At 41.5% G+C, this 22,262-nt stretch overlaps 1 protein-coding gene across 13 annotated transcripts in view; it reads right to left on the bottom strand.

Moving 5' to 3' along the window:
* Window positions 1-22,262, bottom strand: part of sox6 (SRY-box transcription factor 6) — a 138,715-nt gene that overhangs the window by 27,644 nt on the left and 88,809 nt on the right. For 11 of the 13 annotated variants that reach the window (XM_067496408.1, XM_067496401.1, XM_067496399.1 and 8 more), the window contains 2 exons: window positions 12,835-12,958; window positions 8,978-9,057 (listed from right to left, as the gene is read on the bottom strand). In XM_067496408.1, the coding sequence (XP_067352509.1) occupies window positions 8,978-9,057; window positions 12,835-12,958 (204 nt within the window). The remainder of the gene's footprint in view (window positions 1-8,977; window positions 9,058-12,834; window positions 12,959-22,262) is intronic. The other 2 variants (XM_067496403.1, XM_067496410.1) reach the window with 1 other exon arrangement.

Here is a 22,262-nt window from a genome sequence, read left to right as displayed (position 1 = left end):
GGGAAGCACTCAGTAAGAAGGTTACGATGTACACGTCCAAAACTCAGCTGATTATGTGGAATATTCTAGACAGAGTGATTAAAGACATTGCTATAAGGGTCTAAAAGTATTTTTGAGCCACAGACTTGATTTTCTGTTTAATCAAAAATTAAATGTAGTAATTTATCTTTTGTCCTGGATGAAGTTGCAGTATAATATACACAAATTGGCCACAACATAGAAACCCTAGGTGGGTGAGCTTAATAACATAGATTATCTTAATAGAATGGCAAATTATGATAGATCGATGCCTGGGTTAGAGCATCTCCAAAACCGCAGGTCTTGTTTCCAATCTGCAATGGTCAGCACATCACCTACTAAAAGTGGTCCAATGAAGGACAACCAGTAAACCAGCAATAGGGTCACGGGCACCCATGGCTCATTTGCGTGGGGAACTAAGGTTGGCCCCTCTGATCCAATAAAAGTGAAAAGCTACTGTAGCAAAAATTGTTAAAAGTTTGGTGGCCTGATGGCTTGGTAGACCATCAGACTGTGATGCATTCTCTCGGTTCAAATTCTAGTCCATGCACCAGGTGTATCCTTAAGTGAGACCCTAGCTCTCTGAGCGCTGCCTGCAGCTGCCCACTGCTCACAGGGTCACCACAGGGTGATGAGGACATATTTTACTGTAAAATGTATGTGTACTCAGTGATGACCAATAAACCTTTTAATTCGAATTCTAATTGTTAGGTCATTATGCCAAATATCAGAATGTCCAATGAATCTCAGCTTGCAGGGGAGTTTCATAGCTGAAGAACAGTCAATGTGCCTATGCTGACTTCTGTCCACCACTAAAACCATCTACAGTTGTTACGTGAGAGTCAGACCTGGACATGATGCTGCCACCACCATGCTTTACTGTAGGGATGGTATTGGCCAGGTGGTGAGCGGTGCCTGATTTGTGCCTCCAGACATGACACTTGGCATTCAGGCCAAGGATGATCATCGGGCTGATGGTCACCTCCCTGACTAAGGCCCTTTTCTCTCGATTGCTCACTTTGGTCGGCCGGCCGGCCGCCCGTCCGGCTCTAGGTAGGCTCTGGGGGGTTTCAGACTTCTTCCATTTACGGATGATGGCCACTGTGCTCATTGGGACCTTCAATGCTGCTAAAATGTTTCGGTACAATCCTGTCTCTGAGGTTTACAGACAATTTCTTGGACTTCATAACTTGGTTTGTCACTGTTAACTGTGGGAACTTATATAGAGAGGTGTATGCTTTTCCAAATCATGTCCAATAATCTGAATTTCCCACAGGTGGACTCCAATTAAGTTGCAGAAACATCTCAAGGATGATCAATGGAAATGGGATGCTCCAGAGCTCAATTTTTTGTCATGGCTAAGAAAATGAATACATGTGATTTTTTAAATTTTTTTTTTCATAAGTCTATTAATACATTTTGCAAAGATTTCAAACAAATGTCTTTCACGTTGTCATTATCAGGTATCATTTGTAGAATTTTGAGGAAAATAATAAAGGTAATCCATTTAGGATAATGCTTTAATATAACAAATTGTGGGAAAAGCTCACAATTCTCAGATCTGAGAATACTTTCTGGATGCACTGTATCAACTTTTATGACTTAAGGGATGCTGTTGACACATTGGTGCCAGATACCAGAGGATGCTGTTAGATGTCAGGATGGGTCAGAGCCATTTTGGTGGCAAAAGGGAAACTACCTAATATTACCACATCCGGTTTTGTTTTTATATTGTAGCAGATTGGTGTTTATCATTAAAACCTGAAAAGAATATTACAAGACTGGTTAAATTATTAATTTTGCACTTGTTTTTTTGTGCCTAGCACTCACACACTGTTAAGATTTCTTTTAGCTGCAGGTCTGTATTGATCTGCCACTAGGTAATAGATGAAATTGGGTGTTGTCTCCTGCTGCAAATAGCAGGGATTTGTCAAGTAGAGCTACTGTCTCAAAAAGAGTGTTACTCCATGTAGCCTTAGACCTCACTCCATCAGACAGCAGCCCTCCCCCACTGGCCTCCTATACTAAGACTAGACTAAGTAAACTTTAAGGTTTGTTGTGTTACTCATTGAGATGGTGTCAGGGAGATTCTAATTTCTCTTCGTCTGGCCAATCAGCAAATCCTGTCTCATTTCCTGGTTTGACTGGCCACATACAGGCAGTATTTGTGTGGATAGTAAAAAGCGTCCCAACCCCACTGACCTCACCTTCATTTGTAGTGTAGGTGCAGACTAAAGCCAAACAAAGCACTTTATGTCCATGCACATATCTCCAGATATAAACACATATGTGCTCCTTTAAGAAACTTTATCGCTGCCACATAAGCGGTTGTACAAAAGGTCCATTCTTCCAGGGGTCCTGGGGATAACAACAGCACATGGGCAGCGGAAATGACAGACTGATTATGTTCCCACAATGATAGCACTGCCCCCACCTCAGTCACAAACAGCCTTTTGTCTCTGACAGGAATGGACACAGGCAAACCAAACTCTATTTTCTTCTCATCTGAGCTAGACTTAGTTAATGTCAGTGGTAAAGGTACTCTGTGTGTGTTCAAATGTTCATGTGTAGAGGGGTGAGAGAAACTGTGACAGAGAAACAGAGAGGGGGGATACTCCATTCACGGCCTGTCACTCCAGGCTACATGCAAGTCTAAGTAGAGGAATGGAAACTGAGTCTGTTGGACAGATGTTTGCTAACAGGCCAGTCGACGGGCATGCCCCTGACCTTGAATGGGAAGAACTTTATTGTCCTGGAAAAAGACCATAATTACACTTTGCCCCAAATTAGAGGCAGTCAGGATGCCCATTTCCAGCACTGATTAGCAGATCAGTGCCATGGGGTGAGAAGCAATGGTTCTTGTCATAAGTGTGGACAGTTTGCCACCAAGATCTAAAGAACAATAAATGCAATCAGGGGGAAAGACAGATGAAAGGTCTGTTAACCCACCGTAAATTGCTTAGAGGAAAATATGAAATGTATTAAATATATCAGTGATATGCAGTATGGTATAGCTGGGTAAAAATGCAATTTATAGTTTTTACAAAATAGTTTAACACCCAGTACATGCATAAATTATAAACAGTCACCTCTCAAAAGGTGAATGTATAAAGAAATTGTATGGTTCAAAGGATGAGGGACGATGCATCCTGCCAAGGCTGATCTCCCTGAGCAGAAGACATCTGCCTGCTTCCCCCACTTGACTTTCTCATATCTAACACCTTATTCATATGCACTTGCCAGGTGGGGGCAGCAAAAGGTTCATGGTAACTAGGGTCAAGCTGAAAGTCAATGCTCCAACTATGGAGTACTGGAGACATATGTGAAAGCCTGAGTTGAGCCCAGGGTCCGTCTGCCTGCATGCCCTCCCATTTTTCTCGCTGCTTACCCTCCTAACACTAGTTGTACTTCTCGAAAGAATCTTCTAGGATACTTGTGTTCATGAAAAACCATAAAGCAGCACACCAAGATAGAGCTTGCTTGATGGTAGTAAACAAAGTGTGCATGTTTAAAGAAATCTGGAAGAAAAGAAAACTACCATATGTGCTTCTATTTTATGTGTTCTCTGAAGCTTTTATTTTTGTTGCTTTAGTGTTTTGAAATATTTTGCCCATCTGATAAAATCAAGACTATTCTAATGCAGAAATAACACACATAAATGGGAAAACACACAAACACAAAGTCTAAGGTCTTTCATCTGACCCCATCATTCCCTGTTTCCCAGTAGAGCGGAGCAGATCTCAGCAAGCATGGATTCAAAGTGAGTGCAGCACGCCCAAGGTCAGCCTGTTAGCCTCTGGTAATTAAAAACAAGCCCTCTGGAGGCAGCAGAGGTTAAACGGGGAGGTTCACTTTTCTGCCTGCAGCATTAAATTGAGATTACATACTCTGCTGATGATGTTAGACATTTCAGAAGTATGATGAGTAATTAAGATGGTCAGCCTCTGTTTGTTTAGTAAAACAACGAAGCTGATACTGACTCAATATACAATGTAATCAATTATGATAAAAACATTAATTTTATATCAAATCTATGCTTTTTTTCTTTCTGCAAGCACAGAAACCTATGCCTTATCGTTTAAAGAGGAAAATAAACAAATGTGCATCTTGTTTTTCCAGTGGCAGTATGGCAACATGTGCTGGAAAATGCAGTGGCAGATATTTGTCATATTTCTTGCTGCTAGCTATTATTGCGCATTGCACATTTACAACTGCGTCCTCCCAAAACATAAAAACTAAACACAAATAAACAGCCTCAAAACCAGTAAACATGTTTCCTTTACATTTAACATGAGGTAAAAATGATCGATGGCTGACACACTCTTAATTACACGTCTCTTTGTGTTTATGTGTCTGTTTTGTCTCTCAGTCACCTTTGCCTGGCCTGGGCGCTAAGCACTGGGCTGGATATGAGGGCATTAACTGTGCTTCAGTGCACCACTCCATTTAAAAGGCAGCATAGCGCCAGCCCCGTTTGCCACAAGGCTTGTAGAGGCTCATTGCCCAGGGTGACCAGGCAGGCTGACCCAGGCTAAGCCCAGATGTCAGGAGTGGAGGAAGGCATCCTGGTGCACTGTGCCGATGCTTTCCAGTATGGCCCAACATCTGTCTCATCTGCTGGCACCCAACCTGCTCTGCTCTAACCCCTCCTTCCTCCTCTTGTCTTTCTCTATTTCTCTGTCTAACATCCACACTATATATTTCACTCATCAGTTTCTCTTTCTCAAACATACACACAGCCAATGTTGTGTGTGTGTGTGTGTGAGATAGAGAGTTAGAGTTTCTCCAGGCCCAGGGGCCCCAGAGCCAGCCCTCCCATTCAGTGCTGCTCATTGCATTATCCACTCTATCTGTCCATCTGTCCCTCTGTTCACCACTGCCTCCATCCAGCTGCTCACCTAGCCACCCTATTAGCCAGTCTTCCACACGCAGCTAGCGCTGCTGCACTGCTCTGGGTTACCTTCAAAGACCAAGCTCCTCTGCTCATAAACACAGAAACAGCTGCTCTCTACAGTATGTCTGTTCTCTTTTTTCTCTCCTCCTCCTCTTCCCCTCTCTCTTTCAAAGTCAAAAGTACTTCACTTGTTAATGATGGAAGCGGTTTCTTCACATCTGCACTACATAGCATTTATATCCAAACAAAAGATAATGTGTGGCTTGTTGCTCTCCCACGTTTTTCCTGTTTGTCCCAGACTGTTACACTCAGTGTTATCATTTCAGTCATGTTAAGCCACTCAGTGCTCATTCACATTTGTCTGCTTGAGATCTCGTCCAGGTTGTTACTGAGCATGAGGGCTGCTTTTCATCTTTACAGAGGGAGTGTGAGCTGAGGCTGGGCCTAAGTTTATCATGGACCTAGAGGGATGCAGGAGCAAATGCAGCAAGTGGTAATGGTGGCATTAAAATTTTCAGGCTTTTTTTCCAGTACTGTAAAGTGTAAGGGTGTGATGGGCCTGGACAGTTCAGGGAAAGAAGAGCAAATCCACTGACAGAATGAGAAAGAGAAGAGGATGGGAGTAATTCAGAGTGAAATACACAAACTAAGACACTTGGAATGGGAATTGGAAAGATAAGACAGTGACCATGGCAGCACAAGGTAAAAATGGTGCAGTGGCTGTGTGAAAGCAGAGGATTTCTATTTTTTCAGTCCTAACAGTGATACCACATATAGAGAACCCAGATGTTCTGTTTTATCCAATAACACATTCCTTGAAATGGCTTAAACCCCAGCATCTGCTTTTAATCATAAAAAAACAGGACTTTCTCAATGGTGCTGCTTGTGTTTACTGTCCTTTCTTAAATTGTTTTCCACTTGGCAACTGATGCAAGCTATAGTGTACAAACAGCAAATTAAGTGCTATCCCAAATAGAAAATCCTTTTGTGGGATTAGGGAAATTCTCCACTCCTTGTCTCTTCACTCAATTGAATATAGTAGGTGTCCGGGCAGATTGGGGTACAATCTAAGCACAATTTCCTCTGTTAGGTGAGAGGTGTCAGTTGTAATCAGGGAAGGACATGCAGGGATGGAGCCATTGTTTCCTGCTGGTCCTGGGCTCATCCCGGCACTGTGCGGGTACTAATGAAGAGGGGCATGTCGCGCTGGGATAGTTTACCCGCCTTCTCTCCTGTGAGTTGAGGAGGAGAGCCAATCTGTCAGGAAAACATTGAGTGAAATTGCCCTGTGGTACAGCAATGCCTGGTGACAGCCACTTGCAGACTGCCAGCCACCAGAGTGATGCTACCACCCTGTATTGACAAGCAAATTACAGTCTCCAACACTCAAACGCTTCCTGGAAGATTCATTTACATCCATCAGCTCTAAGCCTTTGTTACCTTGTTGGGATTTTTTCTCTTAGAGAGAAAGGGCGGGGAATGGGGGGAGGATATCAGCCTGTTATGACAGAGGAGATTGTGAAGAGGCTGCGTGGCCGACATTAAGACTGACGGAGCGGCTGGCCTCTCTGACTGGATGGCTGATCACATTACCTAGGCAGCATTGTGGGAATTAATTCTTCCAATAAGATAATTTTTTAAGGTTCATATATTGCACAATCTAAACTGAGTAAATTGGAGAAAATTATACCTTGCCATGCAGCTGACAGGAATAGATATTTTAATTGGGGGGCAGCCTATTCAGCTATATGTGGGATTTCGTACCTGTGTGTGTGCGAGGGAAAGAGAGGGAGGAAGACGAAGAACAGGCTTGAAACTAGAAAAGTTCAGGACAGTTTGAGGGGTTAGTGGAGTATTGTGCTCGATGATGCATAAAAAAATACACATTGATATGGTATTTAGCGTTAGTAAGTAATGTTCGCAGGGCTATGATACAGCTTATTTGATTTGATTTTAATAGTGCTGTTATTCCAAATCATTTTACCAGTGGTGTTTAAATTACAAGTTGCATCAACAGTGAACATAATATATTAATTTTGAAGTAGCTGTCACATTTTTTGTTTTTTACTGCTGCTGCACAAGACAGAGCAGATTGAAGCCACAAGTACTTCACTGTACTAATTGCCAGACAGCGTTCGCTTATTCTGTTTTAATTCACCTGACTGTGTTGTGATTTTGCTATTATTCATGAAAAGTTTTTTTTTTTTTCCACAAATCCTCTCTCTTGAACACAGACGCATAGACATATTGAAGTTCACTTTTCAGCCATTGAATTTTGAAGAAGACCGAGTTCTGGTGCCATTATTGCTGTGAAAGGGAGGAGACAACTCCAACTTAATTCAGTGTCTGGGTTGATATGATGTTTTTAATCATAGCAAGCTCCCAGTGCTTTGTAGAGGAAGTGGTGGCAGTCACATGGTTTGTTGATCCCAGCTATGTAGAAAAGGGCATGTTTGACTTGCCTTGCTGTTTTAAGGGGAGTCTCTGTGCAGGGTAAATAGCAGCCAGCAGGCGGAATATGTGACGGGCTGACAGACTTCAATTAATGTAAAATGCACCTCTTTTTGTTTACTGTGTTCTGTAAAGGTCAGCCAAGTCATGGTCTTGGAGGCACTGTTTTTGCCCATTCCCAGGGTTAGATACATAATCAGAATTAATGACTGTAGACCCGTCTCCCCTTCCTCACCCCATCCTTCAGATATATGACTGTCTCATCTGACCTCATGCACCACTATAAATAGACTCAGGATGCCTGTTTGAACTACCACTCCTTTGCTATGATACACAATCTAAGCGGCACATATATACTCCACAAAACAAATTCACTTATGCAGCCTCCATATTTTATTCTCACAGAAACACATCTTCAAACATGAGCAGACTCATTTACCACCTTACATGCTTCTGATAGCTCTTCTCATGTCTCCATAATGACGCAGAGCTCTTCAGAGCCAGCTGCATGCATTGTTAGAACTTGCCAAGGCTCGTTAACACTGACAGTGGTAGCCTCCGAAGGACAAATGCCACATATATCAGCGTGCAAAGAGTTCCCCCCTCGGTCTTGTTTAATCTTGTCATGCACCTTTCTGGTGTTGAGTATCACATGTTGTGACTTTCAGTAACTTTTTGCTGTTGTTGACAAAGCAGCAGTGGCCAATTAACCATACGTCAGGAGAGATGCTTTTTAATTCTGAGTTTCCTTCTTTTGTTTCCAAAGAACAGCACGATTTGTAGTTTGAAATAGACTGAAGATCTACAATTACCTACAACTGCAAAGGAATCAAATGATTAGCACCGAGAAGCAGTGCAACTGAATAAACATGGTTGTTATTTCAGCTTGGCATTGCTAGGAAAATACCTGCAAGGGAATTATCAAAAGCATGGACATAAAGATCAGGCCTTGGTGGACAGAACACTGGTACCAGAAGAACTTATAATAGTAACAACTTAAAGGATAGAACGCAGATAATTATCTATATTAAGCATTATGGCCTCAGGTTAAGCTCTGACCTAGGTTGAGCTTTTTAAAATGCTGTGAGAAAAATCCTGGAGGAGCCTGTAGGGCTTGGAGCCTATCCCAACATTTTCTGTGGTTTAGAACCCTGACTCTGCCTCAATTTGTACTACATCTAGTGAGCTTGATTTTACTACCTTTATATAAAATTACATATTAGATTATTTTCCACCATTATTTCTTCATGTTTGTTTTTCTCACCTTAGATTAAACAATCACTACCGTGTACCTTACTATTAGATGAAAGCCGCGAGAAGGAGAGTCAGTCAGTTCTCTTCTAATAAATTCAGTGGCAGGTGATTAAGGCAAACAGAGTAATTCTCTTTCCTTCTAATAACTATTATCTTCCTAACTTTTATGTTTGGCAGAGCTAGTGGGGATAAAATCCTCTATAAAATGAGATAAATTACATATGTAAGGTGATAAGCGTGTGTGAGTTGGGGGCCTCCAGGATTATTTAGTGTGCAGCTCGTTACTGAGCGTACAGCTGCTTAGTCTGCCCTGGGCTTGGCGTGCGTCCCTAACATTCTTTGTCATAGTTGTGTTCATACCTGAAGCTGGAGGGGGCTGAGTCCTGACGCTGCTGCAGCTGCCATTGTGGATGGAATGAACTGCACCGGGTAGTTATCACCTGTCAGAGAGAGAGAAAACAATGCATACAGGTTCAGACAATGAGCCGGCCCACAACGACCAGACAAGTGCCAACACAGATCCTGGGCCCTCCAGTACTTTGCCACAGCAATGTGGCACATTGCAACGAGCCCTCGGCTTCAAGCCCAAACATCTGCATTAACAAAAGGCTAAGCTGGTTTGACTGGAGCAGGATTACTAAGGAACGTTCCACACCATTCCCTCCTTTCTCCACCTGCACTTCTTCTTGAAAATACCATAACAACAATAACTACTTCATAGTTTAACAAGTTATGAGTTAATGTTTGTGTATATATGTGTTTGTGTTCAGACTAAATGTTAAATATCTCCCTTGGTATTCAGTAGAGAATTATGTAATGTGAATTATGTATGTTCTCTCAGGCTGTTCATACAGCTGGAGACTTGTCTGGCTATTGTTCAACACTTTATTGTTTGTTTCTGAGTAATAGCTTTGGCAGCACAGTGAAATCACTTGCATGGAAACTGGTTAGAACAAGTGTACAGTCACAATAACAAGGTTAAAAAAAAACACGCACACATTCTTATCTCACATATCACTGTGATCAAGCAAGGAAGAATTAGTCCCCAAATAGTAACACTATTCCTTTTACTATTGGCCTTCCATCAGCACGTTTGTCAGACAGGGGTATAAAAATGGCTTCAGTATGAGTGATATCCAGGGGGGTGCAGAAGCTTTTACACACTCAACCTAGTGTGTTGAGATGGACAGAACAGCCCCAGTGAGCCGGGACAGCACAGCGTTCATAGAAGGGAGGTTGGTTTGAAGCATGTGTCTGGAGGAGGGGAGGAGGGGTGCACAGTGGGAGTGGGGAGGGGTAGTTGGCCTTCGCTCAGACCCCACTTCAGCCTGTCACTTCTCCTCACAAACATATGGAGCCATTAAGCCACAGACAAGGTAAATGTATATACCTTCTCTTTCACTTTGCCCTCGTCCGCTTGCCTCACTTTGCAATCTTGTACAGCACAGCACAATGTGATACAGGCCATGGAAATTCAATCCCCATTTAGTAGCAAATAAAATCACACAGCAGAAGTGGTTTCAAATAGTGCTGGGTTGGATGTGCGCGGGTAGTCTGTGGTTATTTCTACACCTCCTCTTTTTGGTATCACTTTCTCTCTGTCTGTCTCTCTCTGTGACGTAGGACTAGGGAATAATAAATGCCTGGATGTCTTTGGATGTCATGTGAAACCCAGGGAGGGTTATGTGCTAAGTGACCACAGCACCTCTGCTGGGGGGTCTTAGGGTCCAAGGTCTGCACCTTAGGTCTGTGTTGAGGCAGCAGACTCCAGAAGAATGGGCGCTGTGCCAGGTTAGAATCACTGGTGAAAGGGGACTACATTTAGAACTTTTTATTATTTATTTATTTATTTTAAACAGACCAGTGCTGGTCCCATGCCCAGAGCTTGAACCCTGAATGCTACGGGGGGGGGGGGGGGGGGGAAGTAGTGCAGGTGATTCCATGGTCACAACAGGCTATTTATCCATGCTCATGTGATATCATAAAATATATGAGGGTTGACAAATAGAGAGTTGAGACATTTCTTAGACCAGATCAGTTGATGATGAACTATGTGACTCTGACCCTCAAACATGATGTTCTATTTTCATCAGCTGTTATACTACATTGTATTGCCAAAGCTGTTCACAGAAAATCTTGCTTACATATATCATTTTATCACATTAACAGATCTCATGAGACCATAGAATATAAAAAAAAATTGGCAAGCACAATTTAATTTATTGAGGTTGCAATGTTAAGAAAACCCTGTTGTTCAACTTGAATGATTTAATAAACTCCACAATGTATCCACAAGAATCAGTGTAGTCAGTTGTCAGCCTGACAAACCAAAATGTGGTAAATGTAGAAGATTTAAAACAAAACCGCATGAGAAAACTGTCAGCTGTCAGCAGGATGTCCATGAGGAGGACTGGCACAGGAAGTCTATGGAGTCATTCTGCAATGTCCATTAGAAGCACATCAGACTGAATGCTGCCATGTTTGCGTAAACAGTGCGAACACACTGGGAAGTTCGACTTGTGTCTATTTGTTTTAAGGATGAGTTGGTGTTTCTTCGACTTGTGCTTGTCTACCATGCAACACCAGGCCATTGAGCACAGCCAGTGAATGGGGTGATGACTTACCACTATGGTGCCCGAATGACTCTGTTGCCATGTGAGCACCACAGGGCTGGGGGTCATAAGCAGTGGTCCCTGGGAGCTGTCTCATAATGATCACATCAGATTAGTCTGCCTTAGTCTTAGAAGTGAATGCTTGGCCACTCACTTCACGAAGAAAGGACATGGCAGCATCCTGTAGACCCTGCAGGTGGTGGTGATAACATTGTACTCTCTGGGTATATTGTGTATATTGTGTGGGGCGGGGAGAAATAATGGAGGTTTTGAAAACAACTCTCCTGACTTCAAGAATCATTTTCACACCCCCTTTGCTATTTCTTCATGAACTCATGAATTATGCAGGAACCATACACATGACGACCCCTGACCATGATTCCATAATAGCTCCTGTTATTTGAACTAAAATATTTTCTGTGTCAAACCTATTGCAGAAAGCACACTGGTAAAAGACTCCCCCTCAGGCACTTTGTTTAAGCTGTCATGGCTCCATAGTTCCGAAATAGCTGACTTTCTTTTTCATCCTGTGGTTTTATAGTTAATTCATTAACTGCACTACCACACCTTTTAATGCTCTGCTGTGAACCTGCTGACTTCCAAGTGTTTTCTTTTTCCGTTTTCAGTTCTCCTTCTTGTTCTGGTGGCGTTTTACAACAGACAACCACACTTTCCTATTTCTGGCTTTGACAGTGAGGTTTTCATCAACATAACAGTGTCTCCTTATTTCAGTGTCTTATTATGTGTGCAAGAGAAAATAGGAAATCCTTTTAAAACATGTACAAATGTAGTTTAATTAGATGAAATAATTTATAGACACATCTAAAAATTGCTTGGTCCTGGGACCGAGTAGACCATGTGAAGTGAAAAGGAGATGCAGGAAGCAATTTAGTCTGGATCTTTTTTATATTTAAGATGAGTACAGTAGTGAGTGGTGGCGCAGCTTTAATTTTCGCAAAAATATGAGGGTGTATGAGGTTACTGCGTTGGCAGCTCATCAGTCAACATGTTGCAACAATTTAGCAAATAAGCCTTTTTCATTTTGAAGGCCACGGAGCTCGTCTTTTACACAATTCGGAGGACAAAGGAAGAGAAAAGGGCATGTTGTTACAAGCAATGAAAACAGTTATATGTACAGGAAAACCTGTTCATTCACATCCCCCAACAACTATCCACCTTATAAATATGTTTTAATTACTTAATTTCCCTGTCAAAATGCATAATTGTGAGGAACTGAAATAGCAAAATTGCTACCAATAGGATGACTTTTCATACAGTGTTCATCTTATGTGTTATTACTGAATCTCTAAGATTGAGTACTTGAAAAATGATTACAGCCAGCACACTCCTGAAAGATACTTTCATGTTAAGGACATGTTTACATTCCTCTGTTTCTCTACCCATATCTATTGTTCCACATGGACTAGAACATTCCTGGGCTTCGGTCTCAAGCCCAAGTTCAGACAGGGCAGAGCATGTCATTGGCCTCAAGTGTTTGTTCCAAGCGTACTGCAACAGCTTTACAACTAAAATTCATAATTAAGAAAAGGGGAGAAGACATAGAAAGCACAGAGAAAAAATGGGGGAAAGACAAAATGAACATACCTGGCTTATAAGACATTCCCGGAGGGAAGAGAAAGCCTTGCTGGGCGGCGGCTGCTGCTGCCAGAGTCCGTTGGTCGTGTGGAAAAATGGGGATCATGAGCGGAGGCATGTGACCCTGGACCTGCTGAACAGATAAGGAGCAGAGATCAGAGAGGGGCCCAAGCACAGTCATGGTACACAGAAACAGAAAGCCTGCTCAAGGGGCAGTCAGATCACAGCCTTTCCTAACAGGTGCTGACAAGGGGCTCTGCAGCATTGACTGTCTTCGTGTGCTCACACAATACCTGGCCAAGCTACGCCTGCTCTTAATCCAGACCACAATTTTACCTCAGCACATCAAAGACACCGGCAAATGAACATTGTTCCAGCATCAGTCAGAGGAAGCGACATGCAGAACAGACAGTTGAAAGGCTCAGCTTCTGTAGAGGAACACTGTGTGTGTGTGTGTGTGTGTGTGTGTGTGTGTGTGTGTGTGTGTGTGTGTGTGTGTGTGTGTGTGTGTGTGTGTGTGTGTGTGTGTGTGTGTCTAGAAAGAAGCATTCACCTGAAAATGTCTTGGCTGAAAATGTCAGCAAAGCAAAGATTGTTGAATGTGTTACACAGGTGGAGAGACTGATCAGCCCACACATACACACATCTCAAGGGAAGGTTTGTCAACTCCTCATATAATTTCGCTGTACATCATTTTAATGTCATTCTCTGACCGACCGTTTCACTCTCACATTAACCTTCACCCTCCAGCCTGTTGCCGACTTGCCTGTTGGGAATATCAACAACCTCCCTGCGTGTGTGTGTTAAGGGTGGGTGAGCAGCTTATGTCTCAAAAGTGGTGTTCAGGGGTTTTGTGCAGAAGTTGCAAGTTCCAATCTTCTTGTCATCCCCATATTCCTGAAACTCTATGATGGGGAGCAGTGCAGCCACCATGGGCCTGCAAGGGTTAATCGAGCACTGAGCCAGGCAACCTCAAGGGAACCTGCCTGGAAAATGGGTTAATAAAGGTCATCCCCCAAAATAAACACTTTACAGAATGTTTCTCCATTCATACCTCCTTAAAATCAACTTGCAATAAAATGGGTCTGGGTGCAATTACTGTCGCTGCATTGGGGCATGAAATCAACCTGCTCTGAGCAATGACTTTTTCCCCCATATTCTGGCTGAGCTCTGCTATGATCTCCACTTTTTCAGCCGGTGCTGCTCCCCCTGTAGACCCTTTACCAGTGTAGGTGCACCCAGTTTTCTCTCACAGCTAGCACACTAAACCTACTTAAGACTACTTTATTGATCTGTCCAAAGGTGCAGAGCTAGACTGAAAACTAAATAGAAGCATTTTATGTCTACTGAGCTTTTACAGAGGTGCAAGTGCAGAAAGTGCATTACAGAAGAATAGAAAAGTATGTAATTCTATAAAACGTGCTGTTGCTGAAGAAAAATAAATGGCCAAGGAGACTGCGACAAATGACCTTAAATAAAACATTGCTTTATAGGGATTTGTGTTCCAGGTTTCCAGACTGAATGGATGAAAGATGGATCTTGGCCTTGCATGTATGGAACATATGGAAAAACACAATAATTAATGTCACAACATGAGGTAGGTCCAGTGACAGGAGAGGAGAGGGGTGGGGTGGGGGGGGGGACACTGGAGAACACAGCTTTTCTCTGTCTGTGTATTTGGACTGTAAAACCAGATGGAGTCTGTTGCTGAATGTGTGGTAGTCACAGAGCAGAAAAGGACTCCCTTAAGTCCACATGCCTCCTCGCGTGTTACAAATTTGTTGCTCGGTAGTTCTTTGTAATTAATAAAATTAACGGCAAATTAAGTTTTTTTTAATGCTGGATTAAAAAAAAAGAAATCACTATTTTCAGAAGTGATGATATTAATCAATTTGTTCAAAATGAGCTAATCATTCACAGCTCTTTTTTCTAAATTTCTACTGGCTCAGAAATGCCAGCTTCGAAACACTCCCCAAAGTCAGATCATTGTTGCAAGACTGTGGTAACCCATAAAGTGTATTGGCCTTCTCATAAACATAATTATGATCATTTTTTTTTCAAATAACACTTGGAAAACAAACTTAGGCACAAATGTGAGAACAGCTGCTTTATAAGGAAACAATAGTCTTGAGGTTATGCAATGAAAAAGTATTTCAATTGTTTTAAATTGTTTTAAATTTATAGTCACACATTTCAACTTTTAATCATGTAAAAATAAATGTGACAAACAATGAAAAGATCTGGACTTTACCAGATATGTATACAAATTATGTGCAGTCTATACTGCGAGATATCAGCAAGGCTTCAGGTAGTTGAATGTATTTTATACAGCAGTGCTAAATGTAAATGACAATTTCATCTAGGATATCAGCTTTTATTACTATTATTATTTTAAAATATGGAGCAGAATATACAAGATTCATTGAAGCGAGACAGAGTGTAAATGTGCATTGAAGGAGAAATAAGTGCATTGAGTTTGAATGGGTGTGATTTGCAGTAATGAGCTCCACACATTAAAGTTTAATTTACGGCAACTAATGTCAGAGAAAGGCAAATCATATTTTGAGGAGCTTCAAGGTGGCAACAAATAGTGGAGGATAGCTGTGTTGTCAGTTTACAGCTGGCACGCTGGCTGAGTAGATTTTAACACTTTCATGAGTTCTTTTTAAATATTAAAGTGGTAGAATTTTTTTTTTTTTAAATGAAGTATATCAAAAAATTAAAACGGATACGTAAACAAAGTATGTAGTACATGTGTGTGACTTCCATTCTCCTTCTCTTATTAGAAACCCCACCTCCTCCTCTTAATGTTAAGCTCAAGTTCATATATGGGTGGGCCAAGTGCCCGGGATATTTCTATTGCCAAGATGATCTTGAGTCAGAGAATGAAGTGGAGCAGATGTGAGTGGGGCACTTGGGCAGCGTCCTCCCTTCTCGTAAATACAGCGGCATTGTTGTGCTGGCACTGCTCTTCCTTTGTCTTAGCACTGCTAAGTACTGGATAATGTCATTTCACACCATCTGCCCCGAGGCTTCATTAAAGATACATGAATGGGCTATCTTATGAGGAACAGGTGCTATTGTTTGTCCCTTAAGACCAAGCACTAAGGATCTGACTCGGAATACTTGAAGAGGAGCATCTGTAGTGATCAGTCAGGCAGACTTGGCTGAGGCCCCCCGTCTCTGCCAGCCCACACTCCAACAGAGGTTTCCGGGGGAACTCAACTGCCTTGCAACATGTATCATCAATTCAGATGACCTGATGAAGTCTGTAGCAGGCCAGCATGCAATCTGTTTCCCCCTCAAGTAGATGCTGGTATTTGATAAATAGAACCAACTTGCAGTCCTAGTGTGAGTCTCACACCAGATAGATTCTACATTATGGAACAGCTCATTTGTTTAGGCTACATCTTTGCGTAAAAAAATACTGTTACAAATCTAAAATGTTGTTTAAAATGTTTTCTTATTGTAATTGTATGATATTTCTTGTTATTCAATTCAATGATTTGGTTGCTTTGTTTTTCAATCTGCTCAAAGGTTTGAGTAAGTAAAACTTAATTAAACAAGAAATGACTTACAGTACACATGCTCTACTGATTCAAAACAGCCAGTTCTTCCCTCAGACGGCCGAGGTCAAGTCAGACGGCACAGACAGATTCATCTCTGATGTGTAAATACACAATATGTAAAAGACGGTAGAGAGAGCTCCCTTTATCTCTTCTAGCACTTCAATACAAATAATATGCACCTACAGACAAGTATTGCGTTAATCTACAAATAATGTATTATGTCATTTAGGTTTACTGGTGTTAAATTACAACTAGAATATTTTAGATTTAAGAGGCACGTTTATTTTAAACAATCAGTGGTATTGAAATAAAAAAAACTCGTTTAAAAATATGTCTACACACCCGCTTTAAACCTAGTTAAAGGTCTGAAGTGCCAAAAATAAAGGAATGGTGGTACTGGGTAAGCACCCACCTACAACACACAAGCAAGCAGCTCCAAAACACTGAGTGCAAATAGAGATGTACAGCGTATTACAGCACTCACTTGGGCCCCTGTCAACACCCATGTTCCTCACTGTCTGTTAAAGCCTTTACAAAGCACCCAGGAGGCCTGAAGACCCCCCCCCCCCCCCCCCCCCCTTGCTGCTTTTTCTACTGAACCTGCGTGCAATTCCATGCACTGATCCACACTAGGGTTTGCTCAATACAGACCACAATGATCTATCTGAAGGAATCTGGGAGAGTATTTTTTTTTTTGTTTTACTGCCACAATCCATCACTATTAACAAGACTGAAAGACAAAGTGGGCAAAAAGACAAACAGCTACCTCTTCTCACTGTGTTCATGGTTATTAGCTTGAAAGGACCCGTGAGATCCTGGGTCTAATATCATGATTAATTGCTACTTGACACCTTTTAACACACCTTGCACACAGATGCTTATCTTGGATATAATCTGCATTCATTTGCCTACAGGAGGTTTTTTAAAATGTAAAACCACTTCAACTGTTTTATGGAAATACTGACTACAAAACGATTGCAAATAACCAAAAATTTCATGGTGATGATGTTCTTAATTCTGTACAATCATTTAGATTTTAATAGCCGCCTTTCCCATTAGGAAAAGATCACAATCACCAGTAATCATTTAGTGGGGGACTCATGCTACACTGGCATCTCATTTTAATAAAATTACTTCGACACTTTGGTAGCTGTCAGATCCGCAGCTCTCGCTAACCTTCTTTTTCACATTTTCTATTGGAGGGGTTTGTAATTTTACCCAGAGAGGATAGACTCCAGCTGTTGCTGTAAGAACGGATCACACTTCGTTCCCTCCTGCTCTCCACTGCGCTGCACACCAAACGCCTGTGAGTAGAAATCACCTTTTGTGATTCATTTAAAGAGAAAGTGATCTTAAGGAAACTGGCAAGTCTGGCTACATCCCAACAGCAGCACACACAGTAAAACTGACACTAGACAGCAGGATATGTTTAACACCCGCCACTGTGTACACAGCCCGCTGGGTGTAGACTGTACTGGAGCCTAACCATGAGGAAAATCACTCAGTGGAAGCACTGGATTGCTGAATTCTCAGTGTTGCTTCAGGACTTTCCCCCCACTGAAACAATCAACGGTTCTTTAAGCACATATTACTCCTTTCCTATGGGTCACTTATCAGCTGATTATACGGGCACTGTAAAACTGAAAAGCTACATCACATGGCGGACCCCCACATTGACTGAACAGAGATGTGATGGTGTTTGGATTTGTCTGTTGCTGATGGTAATCAGACAGCTAGATCAATAGATTTGAACCAGACTTTGATGCTCCAGACTTCTGCCTTTGAATGAAGGTCTTCATATTACCACCCACTAGACTGAGGCACATTAATCCTGCTTGTCTGCGTTGGCAGTGAATGCACTGGAATGGGGAGGGCAAATACACTGGAGAGGCTCAGGTCACCAACAAAGGGCCCTTGTCCTGGTCAAGTCTCTGACCTTTTCTCCTCACTTCCTTCCTGCATCTGAAATCTTTTTGCAGCACTCTTTCCTACAACATTCAGACGCATAAATAATGGTTAGGCACTAGCCCGAAAACAAAGAAGTCCCATAATATTTTTTGTGAATTGTTTGGGTGCAACGCTGACAGCAGGTGCTGTTCACTCAGGTTTGGTCATTTCCGTGTGTGTGTGAGTGAGTGTGTGTGTGTTAAACTGTAGCAAATCCAGACACTTGAGTGAGGTCAGGCCATCCAGAGGGAATAACCAATAGATGACTTCTTGTTCCAGTAATTCCTTACACAGTAAAACAAGCCTTCTTGGAAAACAGCCATTCCAATATATCTATATTAAGACGAGAGCTTGAAAGCAGGGCAGTCCAACCCACTGACCCGCCTCACACACTCCACCCCAAATCCTTTCACTCCAGTACTCCTCCTCCATCTCATTGCTGCTCCTGACTTCCTTGGAATACTGGATACATCTGCAGGCTACTGTTTGCTTAAATACACTGCCTGGAATTTGTAGGATTTTTGCACACTGCTCTAATTTAATGTAGTCTTGTTATTAAATGTTGTAGGAAGAAAAATAAAATCTTGACCTTAAGTATAATGCAAATGGTACAATACGCAGATAAAAATAAGGAAAACAAAAATATGTCCTTTCTTATCATGCAATGGTTCCAACAGAAAGACAAAATAATAGAGATCACATTTATAAAAGAAAATGTGATATCTGCAGTTTTAGGATAAATTTGTGTGTATTTAACTGACCAAGAAGTTTTCATTTTCCAAATTGTTACTTTGTCTGTCTGTTATTCTAAACACAGTCACAGTACACATCCTGACATAGAGATGAAAGAAAAATCATTCCTACAGTACATGCTGATGAAGGCTGTTTGAATGTGTACGTACAGCAAAGAATCCTGCATTAATCCCTAAAATACAGATTACTTTTAACATCAGTGTCAGTGTTGCATCTCCAAACAGTATTAGCTCTTTGGGGGATGGGGTATATGTAGAAATATAGTATTTTTATATATAATATTATATTAAATTATTATATAAGAATATTTTTTTCAAGGTCCAGCCAAAAAATTAAAATTCACAGTAAACTGGCAAAATCCGTAGAAAACCTGTCCAACAGCATGTGTAATGACAGAACACACATACATGTAAATAAACCGACATTTGGACCTGGGGCCAGCATCACCCTCTCTATTCCATAAGGAAATGGGAATGTGTGAAATGTCTCAGACCCCCATTGGATGGGTCTAAAAACAATGTACACGGGCTATTCAGGTATAGACAGCTATATCTATGTGATGTGAACTTAGTAAGAATTAACTTAATGATACTCATCAAATAATGTGACCGGAAAGGTTTAAAATCTAACCCCGCAACATGCTAAAGCAAGACGAGAAAAAGATGCTCTGTTCACTGCTTCACATTTTACAAAATAAAATAAAAATAAACACTTCCCCTTATATATTGAGGCCTTATATTTAACTGAATTTAGGGGACGTATCTTTTGCTGTTAGTGGGTCAGTGTGAAAAAAATATTTAGTCTGAAAGTGAAACAGTAGACCACCCCTGATCTCTGTGATGGTATTGTCCTTGCTGTGGCTGGGTTTCCCCCTCTGTCCTGTCCACCAATCACAGACTCAGGCTCTGTCTTCATTATTAGCTCCCAGCTGCTGGGGCCACAGAAAACAACAGAGCCCATTCTGTTGTTCAGCAGAGAGGAGGCCTGTCAGAGGGGGGTTTGGGGGGGGGGCTTTATTAGAGGCAAGTGTATGGAGACTTTCAAACATGCTCAAATATCATCACCTGATGATGATCAAGAAAAAACACAGCAATTCATAAGACATCAAGCAAGAGAGGTATTAGGACAATAAGTTTGAAAAATCCTTGTTAATAACAATTATCAAGAAATGTGTTTAAAAAAAATAAAATATACAGATCTGTTTCTATGCACGACAAAATTAGTCATTCATTGTGTTCTGTTAGGGAAGGCTTAGGCCTCTCGTCCGCCCCAAAGACAAAAAGCTCCTTTTTTGCATTGGCCATGGGCTGAATGCTTTGCTTTGCCACCCCAGCCCTAAGAAAACACACGCCCCTTTCTCCCTGCCGGCTGCCCGTACACAGTGGAGCCTATTAATGCAGCGCTTTCTCCGTGTGAGTGTGCCCACTGCTGAGGACGATGGCCACGCAATGCTAACGCGAAGACAAAACAGTTTGCTCAACATTAGTAGAGAAAACACAGTCCGTGCAGAGAGGGAGGGAAAAAACTAAATCAGCGTCACACTGGAGGACGTGTTCTCCCTCAACTGATATTTTCCTTTTGCTACAATGGGGTTATGTGCTCTGCCTGCATCTAGCAAAGGTCATTCAGCTCCACACTGGTGTTTTATTGTAATATTCAGATGAAACCTTATAAATGATATGTGTCTCTAAAGAAGAGATGTTCAGTTATCAGTTTTTTTTAAGAATGCAATTTATTTAAAATGCTAATTCACATTCCAAGATGCCTGTTAATCTTTAGTTTGGGTTTAGTTTGATTATCCCCATCACTTCTTTGGACTGATAAAAGGCTGGAAGCGTGTGCCATAAATTAACCTGTTTTAGAAACTCCTCAGGTGAGTAATTTTAAGTATACCCTCAGGTGTGATTTCACACATCACAGTCGTTCATGTGGCACCTCTCATATGGAGCCTCTTAATTACTGCCGCTTAAACTGCTGAGGTGTCTGAATACAAAGGCCAATTACACAAAGAAATGGCTTTATGGTGTAATTTACAGAAATAATTGATCAATGTTTGTCTACATTCCTAGCTCACTGGCAACGACACGGTACAAGCAATCACCTTTCATTTAACTGTCTTTAAAAAGATTTTCAGAAAAACACAAAGAAGCATAAATCTGTCTGTCTTTTGTCATTTTATTTTTTAAGTAATACAGTTCAGGAACTCTGCCCGTGTTTTTTTTCTTTCACATTTGTGTTGAGTAAATACATAGTGCACGTCATCTAAAAGAACGTGGCCGCATCGAGCCTCAGTGCAGCAAAACCCACAGACCCTAGAAAGTTCAAACAGCTTCTCCTTTTTATATTCGCAAAGCAATAATTTGTTTAACAGACAAATTGCATTACATACCAACTGTTTGTCCACTCAGCTTCATTTGTAAACCATCAGAACTGCTGCTGAGGTTGTATCTCTCACACCTTTTTGTGCATCATTAAGTTTTAACAGGACAGCTATGGCTTTATTGTTTAAATTGCACACAACTTTGTTTAACGTCAGCATTTCTTCTGCTTCCTGGCAGAAAGTCACATTTCATAACTAATTGAATTGATCCCTCCCTCCCCCCGATTGAGTCCACTAGACGGAATTATTTGTATCCAAGTGTCAATATATTAAATCACAGGGGCTAATGAGTCGGGTCACTGCCTTCTTTTATCTTTGGTCTTGCATGTGCACATCTTCATCAGCTAACAGTCTCCTTAAATGGAGGATGAACATGTTGGACTGAGCCTCCCTGGGTGAGAGCCAAGCCTGTCTGACTAGGCTGTTAATGCCCCAACTTAATCCTACTAGCAGGCTAACACAGAACAATTCAACACAAGGCAAAGGACTGGCAGCACAGCGTCTACACAGACATGCGTGTGCACACAACCACACACCCTTAAACCCAGACGCTCACACACATTATCATTTCCCTGCTCTATTATTCTCTTATTATCGTGCTAACAGTTTCAATCTAGCTGTGCTAATTGGGGGACTTACACATTCTCTTTAACAATGTCTATTTTTGTGCTTTTTTTGCCAGTGCATTAATAAGAGTCTCACACTGAGAAAATCATTTGTGCCGGGGAGACAACAAAGCATCTGAGAATACACAAATTAGTGCTATTATCTTTGTGCAATTACCATAC

This window comes from Channa argus, chromosome 2, assembly GCF_033026475.1.
Source record: "Channa argus isolate prfri chromosome 2, Channa argus male v1.0, whole genome shotgun sequence".
Lineage (NCBI taxonomy): Eukaryota > Metazoa > Chordata > Actinopteri > Anabantiformes > Channidae > Channa > Channa argus.
Note: the sequence above shows the minus strand (reverse complement) of the source record. Positions and strands in the feature narration are given on the sequence as shown.